General features: G+C 62.4%; 2 protein-coding genes across 2 annotated transcripts; one reads left to right on the top strand and one right to left on the bottom strand.

Moving 5' to 3' along the window:
* Positions 1-2,995: 2,995 nt before the first annotated feature.
* Positions 2,996-15,495, top strand: LOC137466165 (relA-associated inhibitor-like). Its single transcript, XM_068178019.1, has 10 exons — positions 2,996-3,050; positions 4,448-4,569; positions 4,678-5,026; positions 5,874-5,963; positions 7,828-8,336; positions 9,397-9,753; positions 10,365-10,498; positions 11,895-12,061; positions 13,893-14,092; positions 15,374-15,495. Exons 1-10 carry the CDS (start codon positions 2,996-2,998, stop codon positions 15,410-15,412), a joined length of 2,022 nt encoding a protein of 673 aa, XP_068034120.1. The 3' UTR covers positions 15,413-15,495.
* A 1,201-nt stretch (positions 15,496-16,696) lies between these two features.
* Positions 16,697-20,207, bottom strand: LOC137466158 (small nuclear ribonucleoprotein Sm D2-like). The gene is given in 4 exon segments (XM_068178013.1): positions 16,697-16,753; positions 16,755-16,872; positions 18,059-18,238; positions 20,092-20,207. Coding segments are annotated over 4 exon segments (357 nt in total). The 5' UTR covers positions 20,094-20,207.
* Between the last annotated feature and the right edge of the window lie 586 nt (positions 20,208-20,793).

Below are 20,793 nucleotides of genomic sequence, written 5' to 3'. Positions count from 1 at the left end.
TCCGTTTCCCCCGGACCCGCCCCCCCTCCCACCGCGGGAACCCTCCCCCCTCCCCCGTTTTTGGGGTCCGCCACCCCCCCGTGTGAACCCCCCCGGTTTTGGGCTCCCCCCCCCCCCCACCCCGTTTTTGGGATCCGTTCCCCGGACCCGCCCCCACCCCCGGTGCCCCGGGGCGCGGGCGCGGCCCCCCCGCGCCTCCCCCGCGTGACCCAGCGCTCTGGAATTGGGCGGAGAGGCCGCGGGGACGCGCCAGCGACACCGGCACTCACCGGGACCCTCCGGTACCGCCCAGGTACCCACCGGAACACCTCCGGTACCCACCGGGACCCTCCGGTACCGCCCAGGTACCCACCGGGACACCTCCGGTACCCACCGGGACTCTCCGGTACCGCCCAGGTACCCACCGGGACTCCTCCGGTACCCACCGGGACCCTCCGGTACCGCCCAGGTACCCACCGGGACTCCTCCGGTACCCACCGGGACCCTCCGGTACCGCCCAGGTACCCACCGGGACCCCTCCAGTACCCACCGGGACTCCTCCGGTACCGCCCAGGTACCCACCGGGACTCCTCCGGTACCCACCGGGACCCTCCGGTATCGCCCAGGTACCCACCGGGACCCCTCCGGGACCCTTCGGTACCTCCCAGGTACCCACCGGGACCCGTCCAGTACCCACCGGGACTCCTCCGGTACCGCCCAGGTACCCACCGGGACTCCTCCGGTACCCACCGGGACCCCTCCGATACACACCGATACCCCCGGGACCTCTCCGGTACCTCCCAGGTACTCACCGGGACCCCCTCCGGTACCCCCGTTACACACCGGGACCCTACCGGGACCCCGCAGATCTTCACAGCACCCGCCCACACCCACCGGGACCACCCCGGCACCCACCGGGACCCCTCGGGGGCCCCCAACACCCACCGGGACCCCTCCGGTACCAACCGGGACCTACCGGGACCCCCCCACCGCAGCCAGGAGGGACCCGCGGGGGGATTTGGGGGGGCTGGGGGAAGGTCCCGAACCTCCCGGGTGGGATTTTGGGGTCCTGGGTGGGATTTTGGGGTGCCGGGGGAGGGTCCCGAACCCCCCGGCTCAGATTTGGGGGGCTCGGGGTGGGTCCCGAACCCCCCGGGTGGGATTTTGGGGTCCTGGATGGGATTTTGGGGAGCCGGGAGAGGGTCCCGAACCCCCCGGGTGGGATTTTGGGGTGCCGGGGGTGGGTCCCGAACCCCCCGGGTGGGATTTTGGGGTGCCGCGAGTGGGTCCGGACCCCCCGGGTGGGATTTTGGGGTGCCGCGGGTGGGTCCGGACCCCCCGGGTGGGATTTTGGGGGGCCGGGAGAGGGTCCCGAACCCCCCGGGTGGGATTTTGGGGGGCCGAAGGTGGGGGTGACAGCCCTGGGTGTGTTCCCCAATTCAGGGCAGGGGTCCCTCAAACCCCCAGACCCCCAAATCCAACCCTCGGACCCCCCCAAATTCCCCCTCCCCCAAAAAAAAATCCCCAAAAAAACCCAAAAAATACCCCAAAAATCCCCAAAAATCCCCAAAATTCGGGGGTCCCGCCGCCCCCCTTTTCTTGGGGGGGGAGCCCAGCAGGGCCCCGCCCCGGGGGGTGGGCGGGGCCGCCCCCCGAGGGATTAATTAGCGCTAATTACTGTTGTGCTGCTGCCGAGCCCCGGCGGGTCCCGGCACGCCCCGCTCGCGGCGTTCCCAGGGATCGCGGCTGGGGAGGGGGGGGTCCCCGAGGGGTCCCCAAAATGTCCCCAAACCCCCCAAAACCCCAGGACCCCCCTCCCCACCCTAAACTCCTTCCAAAAGTGCCAAAATCCCCCCCAAAAAACGCCGAAATCCCCCCCAAAAAGTGCTAGGAATCACCCCAATAAAAGGTAAAATCACTCCCAAAAGTGCTAAAATCCGCAAAAAAGTGCTAAAATCCCCACAAAAAAAAGCGCTAAAATTTCCCCGAAAGTGCTAAAATTCCCCCCAAAATTGCTAGTCACCCCAAAAGTGCTGAAATCGCCCCAAAAAGTGCTAAAATCCATGAAAAAAGGGTAAAATCCCCCCAAAATGGGCTAAAGTCGCCCCAAAAAGCACCAAAATCCTCCAAAAAGTGCTAAAATCCTCCAAAAAGTGCTACAATTCCCCCCAAAAATGCTAAAATCCACCAAAAAAAAGGCTTAAATCACCCCCAAAAATGCTAAAATCCCCCCAGAAGCCCTGAGACACGCCCTCCCCACAAAGACCCCCTCTCCAAAAACACATGACTCCCCCCAAAAAGCCCGGATAACCCCAAAAAATCCAGATACCCCCCCAAAAAAAAATCAATTTCCCTCAAAAAGCCCCTAACTCCCCGAAAAACCCCAGATCACCCCAAAAAAACAGATATCGCCTGAAAAAAAATCCACATACCCCCCCAAAAAATCTGATATCCCCCCCCAAATTTAACCTGATAACCCCCCAAAAAAACCCTAAATCCCCCCCAAAAAACCCAGATAACCCCCAAAAAACCCCAGATACCCCTAAAAAAAAACATGACGCCCCCCCAAAAAATGTAGATTCCCCCCCAAAAAAGCCTAACACCCCCCAAAAAAACCGAAACATTCCCCCCCAAAACCCCAGGGTATGCCCCCAAAAAAAGCCGTAAACCCCCCCCCCCTAAAAGTCCCAGACCCCCCCCAAAAAAGCCCTAAACCCCCCCCAAACCCCCTCACAAACCCCATAAACCCCATCGGGTGCCACCCCCCGGTGTCCCCCCAATGTCCCCTGACCCCCCCCAGACCCCCCAAATCCCCCTTCCCCATCCCCGAGACCTCCCAAAAAAGCCCCAAACCCCCCAAAAAGCCCTAACCCCCCCAAAAAAAGCCCTAAAGCCCCCCCCCCCAAACCCCTCAAAAACCCCATAAAACCCCATTGGGTGCCACCCCCCCCGGTGTCCCCAGCCCCCCAAAAAGCCCCAAATTCACCCCAAATTTCCCCCCCCCAAGGCGGCGCCGATGGCGAGCGAGCGGCTGCGCAGCGCCCAGGACCTGCTGGACCTCACCTTCCAGTGTGAGCGGGCCCGGGGACACCCCAAAATCTGGGGGACCCCCCACCCCAAAACCCGAGCGACCCCCCACCCCAAAATCTGGGTGTGCCCCCCAGCCCTAAATCTGTCCCCAACCCCAAATCTGGGTGTGCCCCCCACCCCAAAATCTGGGTGTGCCCCACGCCAAAGCCTTTATCCCCCACCCCAAATCCATGTCCCCCACCCCAAATCCTGTATCCTGACCCCAAATCCTTTATCCCACACCCCAAATCCCGTTTCCCACCCCAAATCCATGTCCCCCCACCCCAAATCCTGTATCCTGACCCCAAATCCTTTATCCCACACCCCCAAATCCATGACCCCAAATCCTCTCTCCTGACCCCAAATCCCATTTCCCACCCCAAATCCATGACCCCAAATCCCGTTTCCCACCCCAAATCCAGCGCTGGCCATGCAGCACATGGACCTGAAGCAGGTGGAGCTGGACACGGCCGTGGCCAAAGTGGACGAATCCTTTGACACGGCCGTGGCCAAAGTGGACGAATCCTTTATTCCCACCCCAAATCCATGACCCCAAATCCTCTATCCTGACCCCAAATCCCGTTTCCCACCCCAAATCCATGACCCCAAATCCCGTTTCCCACCCCAAATCCAGCGCTGGCCATGCAGCACATGGACCTGAAGCAGGTGGAGCTGGACACGGCCGTGGCCAAAGTGGATGAATCCTTTATTCCCACCCCAAATCCTTTATCCCACCCCAAATCCATGACCCCAAATCCGCTATCCTGACCCCAAATCCCATTTTCCACCCCAAATCCATGACCCCAAATCCCGTTTCCCACCCCAAATCCAGCGCTGGCCATGCAGCACATGGACCTGAAGCAGGTGGAGCTGGACACAGCCGTGGCCAAAGTGGACGAATCCTTTATCCCACCCCAAATCCTTTATCCCACCCCAAATCCATGACCCCAAATCCTCTATCCTCACCCCAAATCCCGTTTCCCACCCCAAATCCTCTATCCTGACCCCAAATCCCGTTTCCCACCCCAAATCCAGCGCTGGCCATGCAGCACATGGACCTGAAGCAGGTGGAGCTGGACACGGCCGTGGCCAAAGTGGACGAATCCTTTATCCCACCCCAAATCCTTTATTCCCACCCCCAAATCCCTGACCCCAAATCCTCTATCCTGACCCCAAATCCCGTTTCTCACCCCAAATCCATGACCCCAAATCCCGTTTCCCACCCCAAATCCAGCACTGGCCATGCAGCACATGGACCTGAAGCAGGTGGAGCTGGACACGGCCGTGGCCAAAGTGGATGAATCCTTTATTCCCACCCCAAATCCTTTATCCCACCCCAAATCCATGACCCCAAATCCTCTATCCTGACCCCAAATCCCGTTTCCCACCCCAAATCCAGCGCTGGCCATGCAGCACATGGACCTGAAGCAGGTGGAGCTGGACACGGCCGTGGCCAAAGTGGACGAATTGTCCCGGCAGCTCGAGTCCCTCTGGACAGACGGGCCCGGACCCCCCCCCAAAGTGAGTGCCGGGATTTCGGGATTTTTGGGGGGATTTTGGGGAGGGGGCGCACCTCCCCACCCCCCCCACCCCCGTTCATTCCAACCTTTTTAACCCCCTCGTGGCCAGGAGCAGAGCAGCCCCGGCCGGAGCCGCTCGGGCCGCCGGAGCCTCCTCGGGGACGGTCTGGAATTGGGGGGGGGGCTCGGCGACCCTCTGGGGCGACCCCCGCCCCATTTCCTGGGGGGGGACGAGCGCGCCCCCTCCCCCCGGCCCAAGGTGCTGGCGGTGCCCAGCCCGGGTGGGGCAGGGGGCGGCAGAGCCCCCTCCCCACGGCCCCTCCGGCCCTTCGAGATGCTGGGGGGGCTCGGGGGGTCCCCGGGGGGGGCGTTCGGGGCCGAGAGACCCCCGGCCCCCCCCCCCGTACGAGGTGCAGGCGCTGTACCCGTCCCTGAGCGGCCCCCCCGGAACGTTCCGGGCACAGGGTAAGGGACACGGGGACACCGGGGGGACAAGGGGGGGGACGAGGGGGGGATATGGGGGGACAGAGAGGGGACACCGGAGGGACATCGAGGGGGGATTGGGGGGGGGACAGTGAGAGGGACAGAGAGGGGACATGGGAGGGACATGATGGGGACATCGAGGGGGATTGGGGGCACAGCGAGGGGACAGAGGGGGGACACGGATGGGGACATAGGAAGACATTGAGGGGACACGAGGGGTGGACATCGAGGGGACACTCTGTCCCGGGGTGCCTGGCTCTGTCTGGGGGTGTCCCTGAGTCCTGTCCCCGTGTCCCCATCCCTGTCCCCAACCCTGTCCCCGTGTCCCCAACCCCTCCCGGGCTGTCCCCAACCCCTCCTGGGCTGTCCCCAACCCTGCCCCCGTGTCCCCAACCCCTGCCGGGCTGTCCCCAAAACCCTCCCGGACTGTCCCCAACCCCTCCTGGGCTGTCCCCAGCCCCTCCCGGGCTGTCCCCAACCCTGTCCCCGTGTCCCCAAACCCCTCCCGGGCTGTCCCCAACCCTGTACCCATGTCCCCAAAACCCTCCCGGACTGTCCCCAACCCCTCCTGGGCTGTCCCCAGCCCCTCCCGGGCTGTCCCCAACCCTGTCCCCGTGTCCCCAAACCCCTCCCGGGCTGTCCCCAACCCTGTACCCATGTCCCCAAACCCCTCCCGGACTGTCCCCAACCCCTCCCGGGCTGTCCCCAACCGTGTCCCCGTGTCCCCAACCCTTCCCGGGCTGTCCCCAACCCTGTCCCCCTGTCCCCAAACCCCTCCTGGGCTGTCCCCAACCCTGTCCCCGTGTCACCCCCCCCCCCCAGATGACCTCGGCATCAAACGGCGGCCGCAGAAAAGTTGGAACGAGTCCGACCTGGACGTGGCCTACGAGAAGAAAACGGGGGGCTACGACCGTGAGAGGGGGGCTGGGGACCTGGGGGACACCGGGGGACACCGGGGGGGGTGGCACTTGATGGGGTTTATGGGGATTTGGAGGGGTTTGGAGGGGCTTTTCTGGGGGGTGTCAGGGGTGTGGAAGGGGATTTCGGGGGGTCTCGGGGTCAGGGGACATTGGGGGACACCGGGGGGTGGCACAGGGAAGGTGGGGCTGGCACCTGATGGGGTTTGTGGGGGTTTTGAGGGGTTTGGAGGGGCTTTTTGGGGGGGTCTGGGCTTTTTTGGGGGGAGTTTAGGACAGGGAGGGGGTTCCAGGGCTTTTTTGGGGAGATCTAGGGTGGAGAGGGGGTTCTAGAGTTTTTTTTTTGGGGGGGTCCAGGGCTCTTGGGGGGTCTGGGGGCTTTTTTGGGGAGATCTAGGGTGGAGAGGGAATTCTAGGATTTTTGGGGGGGGGCCTCTAAGGCTTTTTAGGGGTTCAAACCTTTTCGGGAGGGGCTCCAAAGGGGGGAGGGGGGGAATCCCAAGCCCCTCACCTTTTTGGGGTGGGGTCCCCCCCCCAACAATGACCTCCGTGTCCCCCCCCCCCCCCCACCCAGGGACCCCCGAGGGACAACCCCGCCCCACCCTGGGGCTGTGGAGGGAATCCAGCCTGGACGGGGCCGGGCCGGGCAAGGTGAGCCCGGATTTTTGGGGTGGTGATGGGGGGGGGACGGGACTCCAAACCTTAACACCCCCCCCCCCCATAAAAAAAACCCCTTTTTTAACCCTTTTAACCCTCAACCCTCCCCCCCCCCCCGCGGCAGGACGGCGTTTTCGGGGGTCACAGCGCCACGTTACCGCGGAATTACAAAGTGTCCCCCCTGGAACGGCGGCAGGAGGGGGGGGCGCCGCTTTTCCGGTCCCCCCCCGCGGCCAGGACGCTGCCCCGGGGGTGGCACCCGTGCCAGCAGCCGGTGTCGCGCATCCCCCGTGCCCCCCCCGGCCGGGAGACCCCCCCGCCACAAGCCCCTGCCCCTCTCCATGATCTTCAGGCTGCAAAATGCGTTTTGGGAACAGGGGGGCGCCGGGGGGGGGCCCAGGGGGCTTCCCCTGCTCGCCCCCACCCCCGCGGGGGGGACACGGGGGTCACCCCAAAAGCTGCCGGCGTTGCCCCCGGCCCTCCCCGCGCTGGCTGGGGGGGAAGGTGAGAGGGGTTTGGGGGGTAAAAAAGGGGATTTGGGGGAGTTTGGGGGGGTAAATAGGGGATTTGGGGGGATTTTGGGGGGGTAAAAAGTGGATTTGGGAGGGCTGGGGGGTTAAAAAGGGGATTTGGGGGGTCTGGAGAGGGGATCAAAATGTGTTTTGGGGGGGCTGGGAGTATTGAGAGGGGTTATTGGGGAGGGGTCCACGGGGTTCTGCCCTTTCCCCTTAATTTGAGGTCGGGTCGTCCCCCTCCTCAATTCCGGGGTCTCCACTCCGCCCTTTCCCTCCCTTCCCGATTTCGGGGTGTCCCCCTCCCCAATTCCGTAGTCTCCCCCTCACCCCCCTCCTCAATTCCGGGGTCTCCACTCCCCCCTTTTCCCTCCTCCCCAATTCCGGGGTCTCCCCATTTTCCCACTTCTCCAATTCCGGGGTCTCCCCCTTTTCCCTCCTCCCCAATTCCGGGGTCTCCCCCTTTTCCCTCCTCCCCAATTCCGGGGTCTCCCCCTTTTCCCCCTTCCCCAATTCCAGGGTCTCCCCCTTTTCCCACTTCCCCAATTCCGGGGTCTCCCCCTTTTCCCCCTTCCCCAATTCCGGGGTCTCCCCCTTTTCCCCTTCCCCAATTCCAGGGTCTCCCCCTTTTCCCCCTTCCCCAATTCCGGGGTCTCCCCCTCACTCCCCCCTTTTTTCCCCCCTCCCCAGCTCCCCCCCGCCCCGCGCCCCCCGACCCTCCCGAGGCCGAGGCGGAGCTGGAGCGGCTCCTGCGGGGCTCGGACCCGGAGGGACCCCTGGAAGGACCCCCCGAGGGACCCCCGGAGGGACCCCCGGAGGGACCCCCCGAGGGACCCCCGGCCCGGCCGCTGAGCCCCACGCGGCTGCAGCCGCTGCTGCCCCCCGAGGCCCGCAGGGTCCCCGAGTTCCAGGAGGTCGCGCGGGTCCTGGCGGAGATGCCGCGGCCCCTGAAGCGCCGGGGCTCGATGGAGCAGAGCCCCGGGCCCGCCGCCGCCCCGGCGCGCACCCGCCACTACCGGCAGCTGATCCCGCGCCTGCTGCACCGCCCCGGCACGGCGGCCACGCCGGGGGACGGCGGCGCGGAGGTGGCGCTGGCCTTGTCGCCTCCTCCTCCTCCTCCTCCTCCTCCTCCTCCCGTGGAGAGTTCGCCGCCGGTGGCACCGGCGGTGGCAGCGCCCGCGGGGGCGGGGCAGGTGCCGGTGAGTGGGGACAGCCAGGGTGTGGCACCGGCGGTGGCGTTGGCACTCTGGGACCCCCCCGGTCCTTGTCCCTCTGGGATCCCCGAGGTGTCATTGTCCCCCCCGGTGTCACACGGTGTCCCTGTCCCTCTGGGACCCCCGAGGTGTCATTGTCCCCCCCCCCGGTGTCACACGGTGTCCCTGTCCCTCTGGGACCCCCGAGGTGTCATTGTCCCCCCCTCCGGTGTCACACGGTGTCCCTGTCCCTCTGGGACCCCCGAGGTGTCATTGTCCCCCCCAGTGTCACACGGTGTCCCTATCCCTCTGGGACCCCCGAGATGTCATTGTCCCCCCCCGGTGTCACACGGTGTCCCTGTCCCTCTGGGACCCCCGAGGTGTCATTGTCCCCCCCGGTGTCACACGGTGTCCCTGTCCCTCAGAGACCCCCGAGGTGTCATTGTCCCCCCCCGGTGTCACACGGTGTCCCTGTCCCTCTGGGACCCCCGAGGTGTCATTGTCCCCCCCGGTGTCACACGGTGTCCCTGTCCCTCAGAGACCCCCGAGGTGTCATTGTCCCCCCCCGGTGTCACACGGTGTCCCTGTCCCTCAGAGACCCCCGAGGTGTCATTGTCCCCCCCGGTGTCACACGGTGTCCCTGTCCCTCTGGGACCCCCGAGGTGTCATTGTCCCCCCCCCGGTGTCACACGGTGTCCCTGTCCCTCTGGGACCCCCGAGGTGTCATTGTCCCCCCCCCCCCCAGTGTCACACGGTGTCCCTGTCCCTCTGGGATGCCCCAGTCCTTGTCCCTTGGAGTCCCCCGAGGTGCTCTTGTCCCCTGGAATGCCCTGGGGGTGTTCTCTGTGTCGTCAATGTCCCCGGGGCTGTCCCGGGGTGATGTCCCCAAGGGCCAGGGTGGTGTCCTGGGGATGTCCCCAATATCCGGGGTGGTGTCCTGGGGATGTCCCCAATGACCGGGGCTGTCCCAGGGTGATGTCCCCAATGTCCGGGGTGGTGTCCTGGGGATGTCCCAATGACCGGGGCTGTCCCAGGGTGATGTCCCCAATGACCGGGGCTGTCCCAGGGTGATGTCCCCAATGTCCGGGGCTGTCCCAGGGTGATGTCCCCAATGTCCGGGGTGGTGTCCTGGGGATGTCCCAATGACCGGGGCTGTCCCAGGGTGATGTCCCCAATGTCCGGGGTGGTGTCCTGGGGATGTCCCAATGACCGGGGCTGTCCCAGGGTGATGTCCCCAATGACCGGGGTGATGTCCCCGTGTCCCCTGAGCCCCCCGTTGTCGCAGGAGCTGCGCTCGGCCCTGCGCGACCCCTCCTCGCCGCGGCGCCGCCCCGGGGCGCGGGTGCGGCTGAACCCGCTGGTGCTGCTGCTGGACGCGGCCCTGACCGGAGAGCTGGATGTGGTGCAGCAGGCGGTGGCAGAGGTGACACCGGGGACAGGGGACAGCGGGGACACCGGGGAGGGGGCAGTGGGAGCTGGATGTGGTGCAGCAGGCGGTGGCAGAGGTGACACCGGGGACAGCGGGGACAGGGGACAGCGGGGACACTGGGGAGGGGGCAGTGGGAGCTGGACATAGTGCAGCAGGCGGTGGCAGAGGTGACACCGGGGACAGGGGGGACAGCGGGGAGGGGGCAGTGGGGACAGGGGGGAGGAGAGCAGGGACAAGGGGGGACAGTGGGGATGGAGTGGGGGACACGGAGAAGGGGTGGGGGACAGGGGGAACAAGGACAGGGGGTGGGGGGCAATGGGGCAGGTGATTGGGGACAGTTGGGAACAGGGACAGAGGGTGGGGGACAGGTGGGGACAGTGGGGACAGGGGTGCAGACAGTGGGGACAGGGGTGTGGGACAGCGGGGCTGGGTGACAGTGGGGACATCGGGGGTGTCCCAGGGGTGTCCCAGGGGTGTCCTGGGTGGCAGTGAGGAGGCAGGTGGGGACAGGGGTGTGGGACAGGGGGGCTGGGTGACAGCAGGGACATCGGGGGTGTCCCGGGGGTGTCTCGGGTGGCAGTGAGGGGACAGGCCGCTGTCCCCAGCTGAACGACCCGAGCCAGCCCAACGACGAGGGCATCACGGCGCTGCACAACGCCATCTGCGGCGCCAACTACGCCATCGTGGAGTTCCTGATCGCCAGCGGCGCCAACGTCAACTCCCCCGACAGCCACGGCTGGTGCGACACCGCGGGGGGACACAGGGGACGTGGGGGGACACAGGGGACACGGGGGACAGGACCCCGACCGCCACGGCTGGTGCGACACCGTGGGGGGACACGGGGGACACAGGGGACGTGGGGGGACACGGGGGACAGGACCCCGACAGCCACGGCTGGTGCGACACCGTGGGGGGACACGGGGGACACAGGGGACACGGGGGACAGGACCCCGACAGCCACGGCTGGTGCGACACCGTGGGGGGACACGGGGGACACAGGGGACACGGGGGACAGGACCCCGACCGCCACGGCTGGTGCGACACCGTGGGGGGACACGGGGGACACAGGGGACACGGGGGACAGGACCCCGACAGCCACGGCTGGTGCGACACCGTGGGGGGACACGGGGGACACAGGGGACACGGGGGACAGGACCCCGACAGCCACGGCTGGTGCGACACCGCGGGCGGACACGGGGGACACAGGGGACACGGGGGACAGGACCCCGACCGCCACGGCTGGTGCGACACCGTGGGGGGACACGGGAGACACAGGGGACGTGGGGGGGACACAGGGGACACGGGGGACAGGACCCCGACCGCCACGGCTGGTGCGACACCGCGGGGGGACAGTGGGGACACCATGGGGACACGGGGGACAGGACCCCGACAGCCACGGCTGGTGCGACACCGTGGGGGACAGTGGGGACACCATGGGGACACAGGGAGACATGGGGGGACATGGGGGGACACGGGGGGGACAATAGGGACATGGGGGACTCGTGGGCTTGGAGGGTGGGACAGGGGACAGGGATGGAGGACAAGGGGACCCCAATATTCCCCAGTTGATTGGGGTCTCCAATAACAACCCCCAACACCCCCCAGCCCTCGGTGACCCCAAAAGCCCCCAATAAACCCCAAACCCTCAGTGACCCCAAAAGCCCCCAACTGCCCCAAAACCTTGGTGACCCCCGATAAACCCCAAAACCTCTGCGACCCCAAAAATCCCCCAAACACTTGATGACCCCAAAACACCTCCAATGCCCCCCAAACCCTCGGTGACCCCAAAACCCCTCCAATGCCCCCCAAACCCTTGGTGACCCCAATAAACCCCAAACCCTCATGACCCCCAAACCCCACTAAACACCCCCGAACCTTTGGTGACCCCGATAAACCCCAAACCCTCAATGACCCCCAAACCCCCCCAAACCCTCGGTGACCCCAGTAAACCCCAAACCCTCGGTGACCCCAAAACCCCCGAAACCTTTAATTTCCCCACAAATCAGCTGTATTTAAAACCCTCCCTACCCCATAAAACAAACAATTTTTTGGGGAGGGTAAATCCCTCACTTTTGGGGGTGTTCCCTCAACTTTTGGGGGGTAATCCCGGATTTTCGGGGTCCCCGATTTCGCAGGACCCCGCTGCACTGCGCGGCCTCGTGCAACGACACCGGCGTGTGCGTGGCCCTGGTGCGCCACGGCGCCGCCATCTTCGCCACCACGGCCAGCGACGGCAGCCTGGCGGTGGAGAAATGCGACCCGTACCGCGAGGGCTACGCCGACTGCTCCAGCTACCTCACTGGTCTGAACTGGGAGCACTGGGAGCACTGGGAGGGACTGGAAGGGGACTGGGAGGGACGGGGGATGTGGGGGATGTGGGGTTATGGGGATACTGGGATTGGGAACTGGGGATACTGGGATTGGGAACTGGGGATACTGGGGGGCTGTGGTGACCCCTGGCTGCTCCAGTTACCTCACTGGTCTGAACTGGGAGCACTGGGAGGGACTGGAAGGGGATTGGGAGGGACGGGGGATGTGGGGTTGTGGGGATACTGGGATTGGGAACTGGGGATACTGGGGGGTTTATGGTGCCCCCCGACGGCTCCAGCTACCTCACTGGTCTGAACTGGGAGCACTGGGAGCACTGGGAGAGGGGCTGGGGGAGATGGGAGTGGTGGGGGATATGGGGGATGTGGGGTTATGGGGATACTGGGATTGGGAACTGGGGATACTGGGATTGGGAACTGGGGATACTGGGGGGCTGTGGTGACCCCTGGCTGCTCCAGTTACCTCACTGGTCTGAACTGGGAGCACTGGGAAAGGGGCTGGGGGAGATGGGAGTGGTGGGGGATATGGGGGATGTGGGGTTGTGGGGATACTGGGATTGGGAACTGGGGATACTGGGATTGGGAACTGGGGATACTGGGGGGCTGTGGTGACCCCTGACTGCTCCAGTTACCTCACTGATCTGAACTGGGAGCACTGGGAGCACTGGGAGGGACTGGGAGAGGGGCTGGGGGGGATGGGAGTGGTGGGGGATATGGGGGATGTGGGGTTATGGGGATACTGGGATTGGGAACTGGGGATACTGGGATTGGGAACTGGGGATACTGGGGGGGCTGTGGTGACCCCTGGCTGCTCCAGTTACCTCACTGGTCTGAACTGGGAGCACTGGGAGGGACTGGGGATGTGGGGGATGTGGGGTTATGGGGATACTGGGATTGGATACTGGGGATACTGGGGGGTTTATGGGTGATGGTGGATAGGAAGGTCATGGGGGTTATGGGGAGATTTGGGGATATTTTGGGGATATCTGGGGATATTTTGGGGATATTTGGGGATATTTTGGGGTTTCTGTCAATGTGCTGGCACCGGGGCGGTTTGGGGGTCTCGGGGCGGTTTTGGGGTGACAGTCTGGGTTTCGGGGTGTCCCCGCAGAGGTGGAGCAGGGCATGGGGGTGCTGAACAGCGGGGATTTGGGGATATCTGGGGATATTTTGGGGATATTTGGGGATATTTTGGGGGTTTCTGTCAATGTGCTGGCACCGGGGCGGTTTGGGGGTCTCGGGGCGGTTTTGGGGTGACAGTCTGGGTTTCGGGGTGTCCCCGCAGAGGTGGAGCAGGGCATGGGGGTGCTGAACAGCGGGGATTTGGGGATATCTGGGGATATTTTGGGGATATTTGGGGATATTTTGGGGTTTCTGTCAATGTGCTGGCACCGGGGCGGTTTGGGGGTCTCGGGGCGGTTTTGGGGTGACAGTCTGGGCTTCGGGGTGTCCCCGCAGAGGTGGAGCAGGGCATGGGGGTGCTGAACAGCGGGGATTTGGGGATATCTGGGGATATTTTGGGGATATTTGGGGATATTTTGGGGATATCTGGGGATGTGCTGGCACCGGGGCGGTTTGGGGGTCTCGGGGCAGTTTTGGGGTGACAGTCTGGGTTTTGGGGTGTCCCCGCAGAGGTGGAGCAGGGCATGGGGGTGCTGAACAGCGGGGATTTGGGGATATCTGGGGATATTTTGGGGATATTTGGGGATATTTTGGGGATATCTGGGGATGTGCTGGCACCGGGGCAGTTTGGGGGTCTCGGGGCAGTTTTGGGGTGACAGTCTGGGTTTTGGGGTGTCCCCGCAGAGGTGGAGCAGGGCATGGGGGTGCTGAACAGCGGCGTGGTGTACGCGCTCTGGGACTACAGCGCCGAGTTCGGGGACGAGCTCTCGTTCCGGGAGGGGGAGCCGGTGACGGTTCTGCGCCGCGAGCCCCCCGAGGAGCTGGACTGGTGGTGGGGGTCCCTCTACGGCCACGAGGGATACGTGCCCCGCAACTACTTCGGGGTGAGGGGGGGTCCCGGGGGGCACCTGAGGGGGCTGGGGCATTTGGGGAGGGGTCCCATAGGGGATAAATCCATTGGGGAGGGGTCCCATAGGGGATAAATCCATTTGGGGAGGGGTCCCATAGGGATAAATCCATTTGGGGAGGGGTCCTATAGGGATAAATCCATTTGGGGAGGGGTCCCATAGGGGATAAATCCATTTGGGGAGGGGTCCTGTAGGATTATTTGGGGAGGGGTCCCATAGGGATAAATCCATTGGGGAGGGGTCCCATAGGGGATAAATCCATTGAGGAGGGGTCCCATAGGGGATAAATCCATTTGGGGAGGGGTCCCATAGGGGATAAATCCATAGGGTCGGGGTCCTGTAGGATTATTTGGGGAGGGGTCCCATAGGGATAAATCCATTGGGGAGGGGTCCCATAGGGGATAAATCCATTTGGGAAGGGGTCCTATAGGGGATAAATCCATAGGGGAGGGGTCCCCTAAGGATAAATCCATTGGGGAGGGGTCCCATAGGGATAAATCCATTTGGGGAGGGGTCCCATAGGGGATAAATCCATAGGGTCGGGGTCCTGTAGGATTATTTGGGGAGGGGTCCCATAGGGATAAATCCATAGAGTCGGGGTCCTGTAGGATTATTTGGGGAGGGGTCCCATAGGGATAAATCCATTGGGGAGGGGTCCCATAGGGATAAATCCATTGAGGAGGGGTCCCATAGGGGATAAATCCATAGGGTCGGGGTCCTGTAGGATTATTTGGGGAGGGGTCCCATAGGGATAAATCCATAGGGTCGGGGTCCTGTAGGATTATTTGGGGAGGGGTCCCATAGGGATAAATCCATTGGGGAGGGGTCCCATAGGGATAAATCCATTTGGGGAGGGGTCCCATTGGGGTTTTTTTGGGGTGGTTGGTGTTTTTTGGGGATTTTTTGGGATTGGGATTTTTTTGGGATTGGTTTTTTTTTGGGGGTGGTTGGGGGTTTTTTTTGGGTTTTTTTTTTTTTGGGATTGGGATTTTTTTGGGATTGGTTTTTTTTTGGGGTGGTTGGGGGTTTTTTTTTGGGTTTTTTTTTTTGGGATTGGGATTTTTTTGGGATTGGTTTTTTTTGGGGGTGGTTGGGGGTTTTTTTTGGGTTTTTTTTTTCGGGATTGGGATTTTTTTGGGATTGTTTTTTTTTGGGGTGGTTGGGGTTTTTTTTGGGATTTGGATTTTTTTGGGGTCGTTGGGTGTTTTTTTGGGTTTCATTTTGGGGTGGGGTCTCACCTCCCCTTCCCTCCCCCAGCTCTTCCCGAGGGTTCGGCCGCAGCGGAAGAAAATCTGAGGGGGGGGTCCCGGCCCCCCTCCCCCACCCCAAATCAGGACACGCCCCCTTTGCTGCCCCTCCCCCCCCGTGGTGCCCCTCCCCCCCCCCCTTTTTGGGATTTTTTGGGAATAAAAACCTTTGGATGCTCCCAGGGGGGTTTTCTTGTCATTTTGGGGGGGTGGTGGTGACAAATCTGGGGACACTTTGAGGGTGGGGAGGGGACACAGGGGGTGACACCGGTGTCATCGGTACCGAAGCAGAATTTATTGATGGGGACAACCCCGAAATCCGCCCCAAAAACCCCCAAAATCCCAAAAAACCCAAAATCCTGCCGGGAATGGGGGAGGGGAGAGGATTGCGGGGGGGTCTTGGGGAGATCCACAAGGATTTAGGAAGATCCAGGAAGGTTCTGGAAGGTTCCAGGGGGATCTGGGATGGTTCTGGAAGGTTCCAGGGGGATCTGGGATGGTTCTGGAAGGTTCCAGAGGGATCTGGGATGGTTCTGGAAGGTTCCAGGGGGATCTGGGATGGTTCTGGAAGGTTCCAGAGGGATCTGGGATGGTTCTGGAAGGTTCCAGGAGGATCTGGGATGGTTCTGGAAGGTTCCAGAGGGATCTGGGATGGTTCTGGAAGGTTCCAGGGGGATCTGGGATGGTTCTGGAAGGTTCCAGGGGGATCTGGGATGGTTCTGGAAGGTTCCAGGGGGATCTGGGATGGTTCTGGAAGGTTCCAGGAGGATCTGGGATGGTTCTGGAAGGTTCCAGGGGGATCTGGGATGGTTCTGGAAGGTTCCAGGAGGATCTGGGATGGTTCTGGAAGGTTCCAGGAGGATCTGGGATGGTTCTGGAAGGTTCCAGAGGGATCTGGGATGGTTCTGGAAGGTTCCAGAAGGATCTGGGATGGTTCAGGATGGTCCTGGAAGTATCTGGGATGGTTCCGGGGGATCTGGAAAGTTCTGGAAGGTTCCAGAGATCATTCCCTCCTTCCCAGCGATGAGGGGGTTGCTCTGGGATGGTTCTGGGGGGATCCAGGAAGGTTCCGGAAGGTTCCAGGAGGATCTGGGATGGTTCTGGAAGGTTCCGGAAGGATCTGGGATGGTTCTGGAAGGTTCCAGACGGGTGTTCCCATCAGGAATTCCCTACTTCCCGGCGATGAGGGGGTTCTGGGGGGATCCAGGGGGATCTGGAAGGTTCCAGACGGGTGTTCCCATCAGGAATTCCCTACTTCCCGGCGATGAGGGGGTTCTGGGGGGATCCAGGAGGATCTGGAAGGTTCCAGACGGGTGTTCCCATCAGGAATTCCCTACTTCCCGGCGATGAGGGGGTTGCGCAGCACCACGATGACGGAGTCGCCGCGCAGAGAACATCTTGGAGATGTAGCGGTCCTTGTTGACCGGCTTGGATTTCTTCTTGCCCTTGCCGCTCTTGGGCACCTCCGTCCACATCTCCTTGACGTTCTCCAGCACCATGTTACAGTGCCTGGGGGGGGAAACGGGATTTTCGGGGGGAAAAACGGGATTTTGGGGTCAGGAAATAAGAGTTTGAGGGAAAACACGGGGATTTTTTTGGGGGAAAAAATGGGATTTTTGGGGGGAAAAATGGGATTTTTTTGGGGGGAAAATTGGGATTTTGGGATCACAAAATGGAGTTTGAGGAAATAAACAGGATTTTGGGGGGGGGGAATGGGAATTTGGGGGGGGAAAAAAGGGATTTTGCGGTCAGGAAATGGAGTATTTGGGGGGAAAACATGGATTTTGGGGGAAAAAGGCGATTTGGGGGTAAAAAAATGGGATTTTGGGGTCAGGAAATAGAGTTTGGGGGGGGGAATGGGATTTTGGGGTAAAAAATGGGATTTCGGGATCAGGAAATGGAGTTAGAGAAAAAAACGGGGATTTCACGGGGGGGGGGGGAATGGGAATTTTGGGGAAAAATGGGGATTTGAGGGGGGGAAATGGGAATTTTTGGGGGGACAGCATGGGGACACGGATCTGACCCTGGTGACACCTTGGGGACACCTTGGGGACACTGATCTGACCCTAGGAGAACTGGGGTGATCCTGGTGACACCGTGGGGACACCGAGGACACCATGGGGACACCTTGGGGACACCTTGGGGACACTGATCTGACTCTAGGAGAACTGGGGTGATCCTGGTGACACCGTGGGGACACCGAGGACACCATGGGGACACCTTGGGGACACTGATCTGACCCTAGGAGAACTGGGGTGATCCTGGTGACACCGTGGGGACACTGAGGACACCATGGGGACACCTTGGGAACACTGATCTGACCCTGGGGACACAATGGTGACCCTGGTGACACCATGGGAACATTGATATGACCCTGGTGACACCATGGGGACAGCATGAGGACACCATGGGGACACCATGGGGACATTGTTCTGACCCTAGGAGAACTGGGGTGATCCCGATGACACCGTGGTGACCCTGAGGACACCATGGGAACACTGATCTGACCCTGGTGACACCTTGGGGACACTGAGGACACCACGAGGACACCATGGGGACACTGATCTGACTGTGGTGACACCGTGGGTGACCCTGGTGACACCATGGGAACGCTGATCTGACCCTGGTGACACCTTGGGGACACTGAGGACACCATGGGGACACTGATCTGACCCTGGGGACACGGAGGACACACCTGTCGAAGGCCTTGACGCGGCCCAGCAGCTTCTTGTTGTTGCGGCAGTTGATGAGCACCTGCGTGTTGTTCTTGACGCTCTGCGTCAGCACCGACAGCGGGCCCGTGTTGAACTCCTCCTCCTCGCGCTTCTGCAGCTCCTCGGGCGTCATCTCGCTCTTGGGCTTGTTCAGCAGGCTCCTGGGGACACCAGGGGGACGTTGGGGACACCAGGGACATCAGGATACCATGGGGACATCAAGGGAACACGGGGACATGGAGGGACACAGGGACACGGAGATCGTTCTCTGGGGCCATCTCGCTCTTGGGCTTGTTCAGCGGCTCCTGGGGACACCAGGGGGACATCAGGGACATCAGAGGGACATGGAGAGATGGTGGGGACATCAAGAGACTACGGAGACATGGAGGGACACAGGGACACGGAGATCGTTCCTGGGGCCATCTCGCTCTTGGGCTTGTTCAGCGGCTCCTGGGGACACCAGGGGGACTTTGGGGACATCAGGGACATCGTGGGTACATCAAGGGAACACGGGGACATAGGGACATGGAGATCATTCTTTGGTGTCTTCTCATTGGGAGGGGACGGGACGTTGGGGACATCAGGGACATCGTGGGGACATCAGGGACATCGTGGGGACATCAAGGGAACACGGGGACATAGGGACATGGAGATCATTCTTTGGTGTGGTCTCGTTCTTGGGCTTGTTCAGCGGCTCCTGGGGACACCAGGGACATCGTGGGGACATCAGAGGGACATGGAGAGATGGTGGGGACATCAAGAGACCACGGGGACATGGAGGGACACAGGGACACGGAGATCGTTCCTGGGGCCATCTCGCTCTTGGGCTTGTTCAGCGGCTCCTGGGGACACCAGGGGGACGTTGGGGACATCATGGACATCATGGGGACATGATGGACATCGTGGGTACATCAAGGGAACACGGGGACATAGGGACATGGAGATCATTCTTTGGTGTCGTCTCGTTCTTGGGCTTGTTCAGCGGCTCCTGGGGACACCAGGGGGACGTTGGGGACATCAGAGGGACATGGAGAGATCATGGGGACATCAAGAGACCACGGGGACATGGAGGGACACAGGGACACGGAGATCGTTCCTGGGGCCATCTCGCTCTTGGGCTTGTTCAGCAGCTCCTGGGGACGTTGGGGACATCAGGGACATCGTGGGGACATCATGGGGACATCAAGGGAACACGGGGACATAGGGACATGGAGATCATTCTTTGGTGTCGTCTCGTTCTTGGGCTTGTTCAGCGGCTCCTGGGGACGTTGGGGACATCAGGGACATCGTGGGGACAGAATGGGGAGGGACACCTGGATCCTGCAGAGTGGCACGTGACAAAGACAGGGCAGGACCGGGATGGGGACACTGGGACAGGTTTGGGGACACGTTTGATGACACCGAGAGAGGTCTGAGGACACCGGGACAGGTTTGGGGACACCGGAAAGGGATGGGGACACCAGGGAAGGGATGGGGACACTGGACAAGGGACACGGGACAGGTGTGAGGACACCGGGACAGGTTTGGGGACACCGGGATGGGGACACCGGACAGGTTTGGGGACACCGGGACAGGTTTGGGGACACCGGGACAGGATTGGGGACACCGGGATGGGGACACCGGACAGGTTTGGGGACACCGCGACAGGTTTGGGGACACCGGGACAGGATTGGGGACACCGGGACAGGATTGGGGACACCGGGATGGGGACACCGGACAGGTTTGGGGACACGTTTCGGGACACCGGGACAGGTTTGGGGACACCGGGACGGGTTTGGGGACAGCGACAGGGCCAGCACGGCGACAAAACCGGGCCAGGCTCAGGCCTGTTCCGTGTCCCCCCGCCGCCCCATTCCCCAGTTCCGCCTCTCCCCGGTCGTCCCGCCGCTCCCCATTCCGGTTTTCTCCCCGTTTCCCCGCGGATACTTCCGGACATTCCCGGTTTTCCCCGTTTTCCTCCCCGGTTTTCCCCCGTTTTCCCCGGTTTTTGCCCCATTTCCCCCGCCGCTCTCACATGGCTGCCGCTCTCCCGCTCCCGCCGCTCCCGCTGCGCTTCCGGGGCACGGCGTGGGCGGAGCCACTTCCGGGTCGCCGCGAGGGCGGCGGCCAATGGGAGGGGGAGGTGGGCGTGGCTACAACGGGATGGGCGTGGTTTAAGAAGGGGCGGGGTCTCGAGGGAATCTCGGGGTCCCGGGGGAAATTTGGGGGTCCCAGAGGGGGATTTGGGGGTGCCGGGGAGGGGGTTTACGGATCCCAGAGGGGAAATTCGGGAATCCATGGGGGTTTTTGGGGGTCCCAGAGGGGGCTTTGGGGATCGCGGAGGGGAATTTGGGGGTCCCAGAGGTGAATTTCGGGGTCCCAGGGGGGCTTTGGGGGTCCCGGAGGGAATTTCGCGGTCCCCAGGGGGATTTTAGGGGTCCCAGAGGGGAATTTGGGGGAATCCAGGGGGGGGTTTTGGGGTCTGAGGGGAGTTTAGGGGGTGACAGAGAGAATTTTGGGGATCTCCGAGGGGATTTGGGGGTGGCAGAGAGGATTTTGGGGGTCCTGGGTGGAGTTTGGGGGTTCTCGGAGGGGATTTTGGGGTCTCATAGGGGATCTTGGGGTCTCCGAGGGGATTTTGAGGAGTCCGAGGGGGGTTTGGGGGTCCCAGGGGAATTTTGGAGGTATTTTGAGGGATTTTGGGGGTATTTTGAGGAATTTGGGGGGGTCCCAGAGG

This window comes from Anomalospiza imberbis, unplaced genomic scaffold (assembly GCF_031753505.1).
Source record: "Anomalospiza imberbis isolate Cuckoo-Finch-1a 21T00152 unplaced genomic scaffold, ASM3175350v1 scaffold_145, whole genome shotgun sequence".
Taxonomy (NCBI): Eukaryota; Metazoa; Chordata; class Aves; order Passeriformes; family Viduidae; genus Anomalospiza; species Anomalospiza imberbis.
The sequence above is the reverse complement of the archived record's forward strand: the minus strand, read 5'-3'. Positions and strand labels throughout refer to the sequence as shown.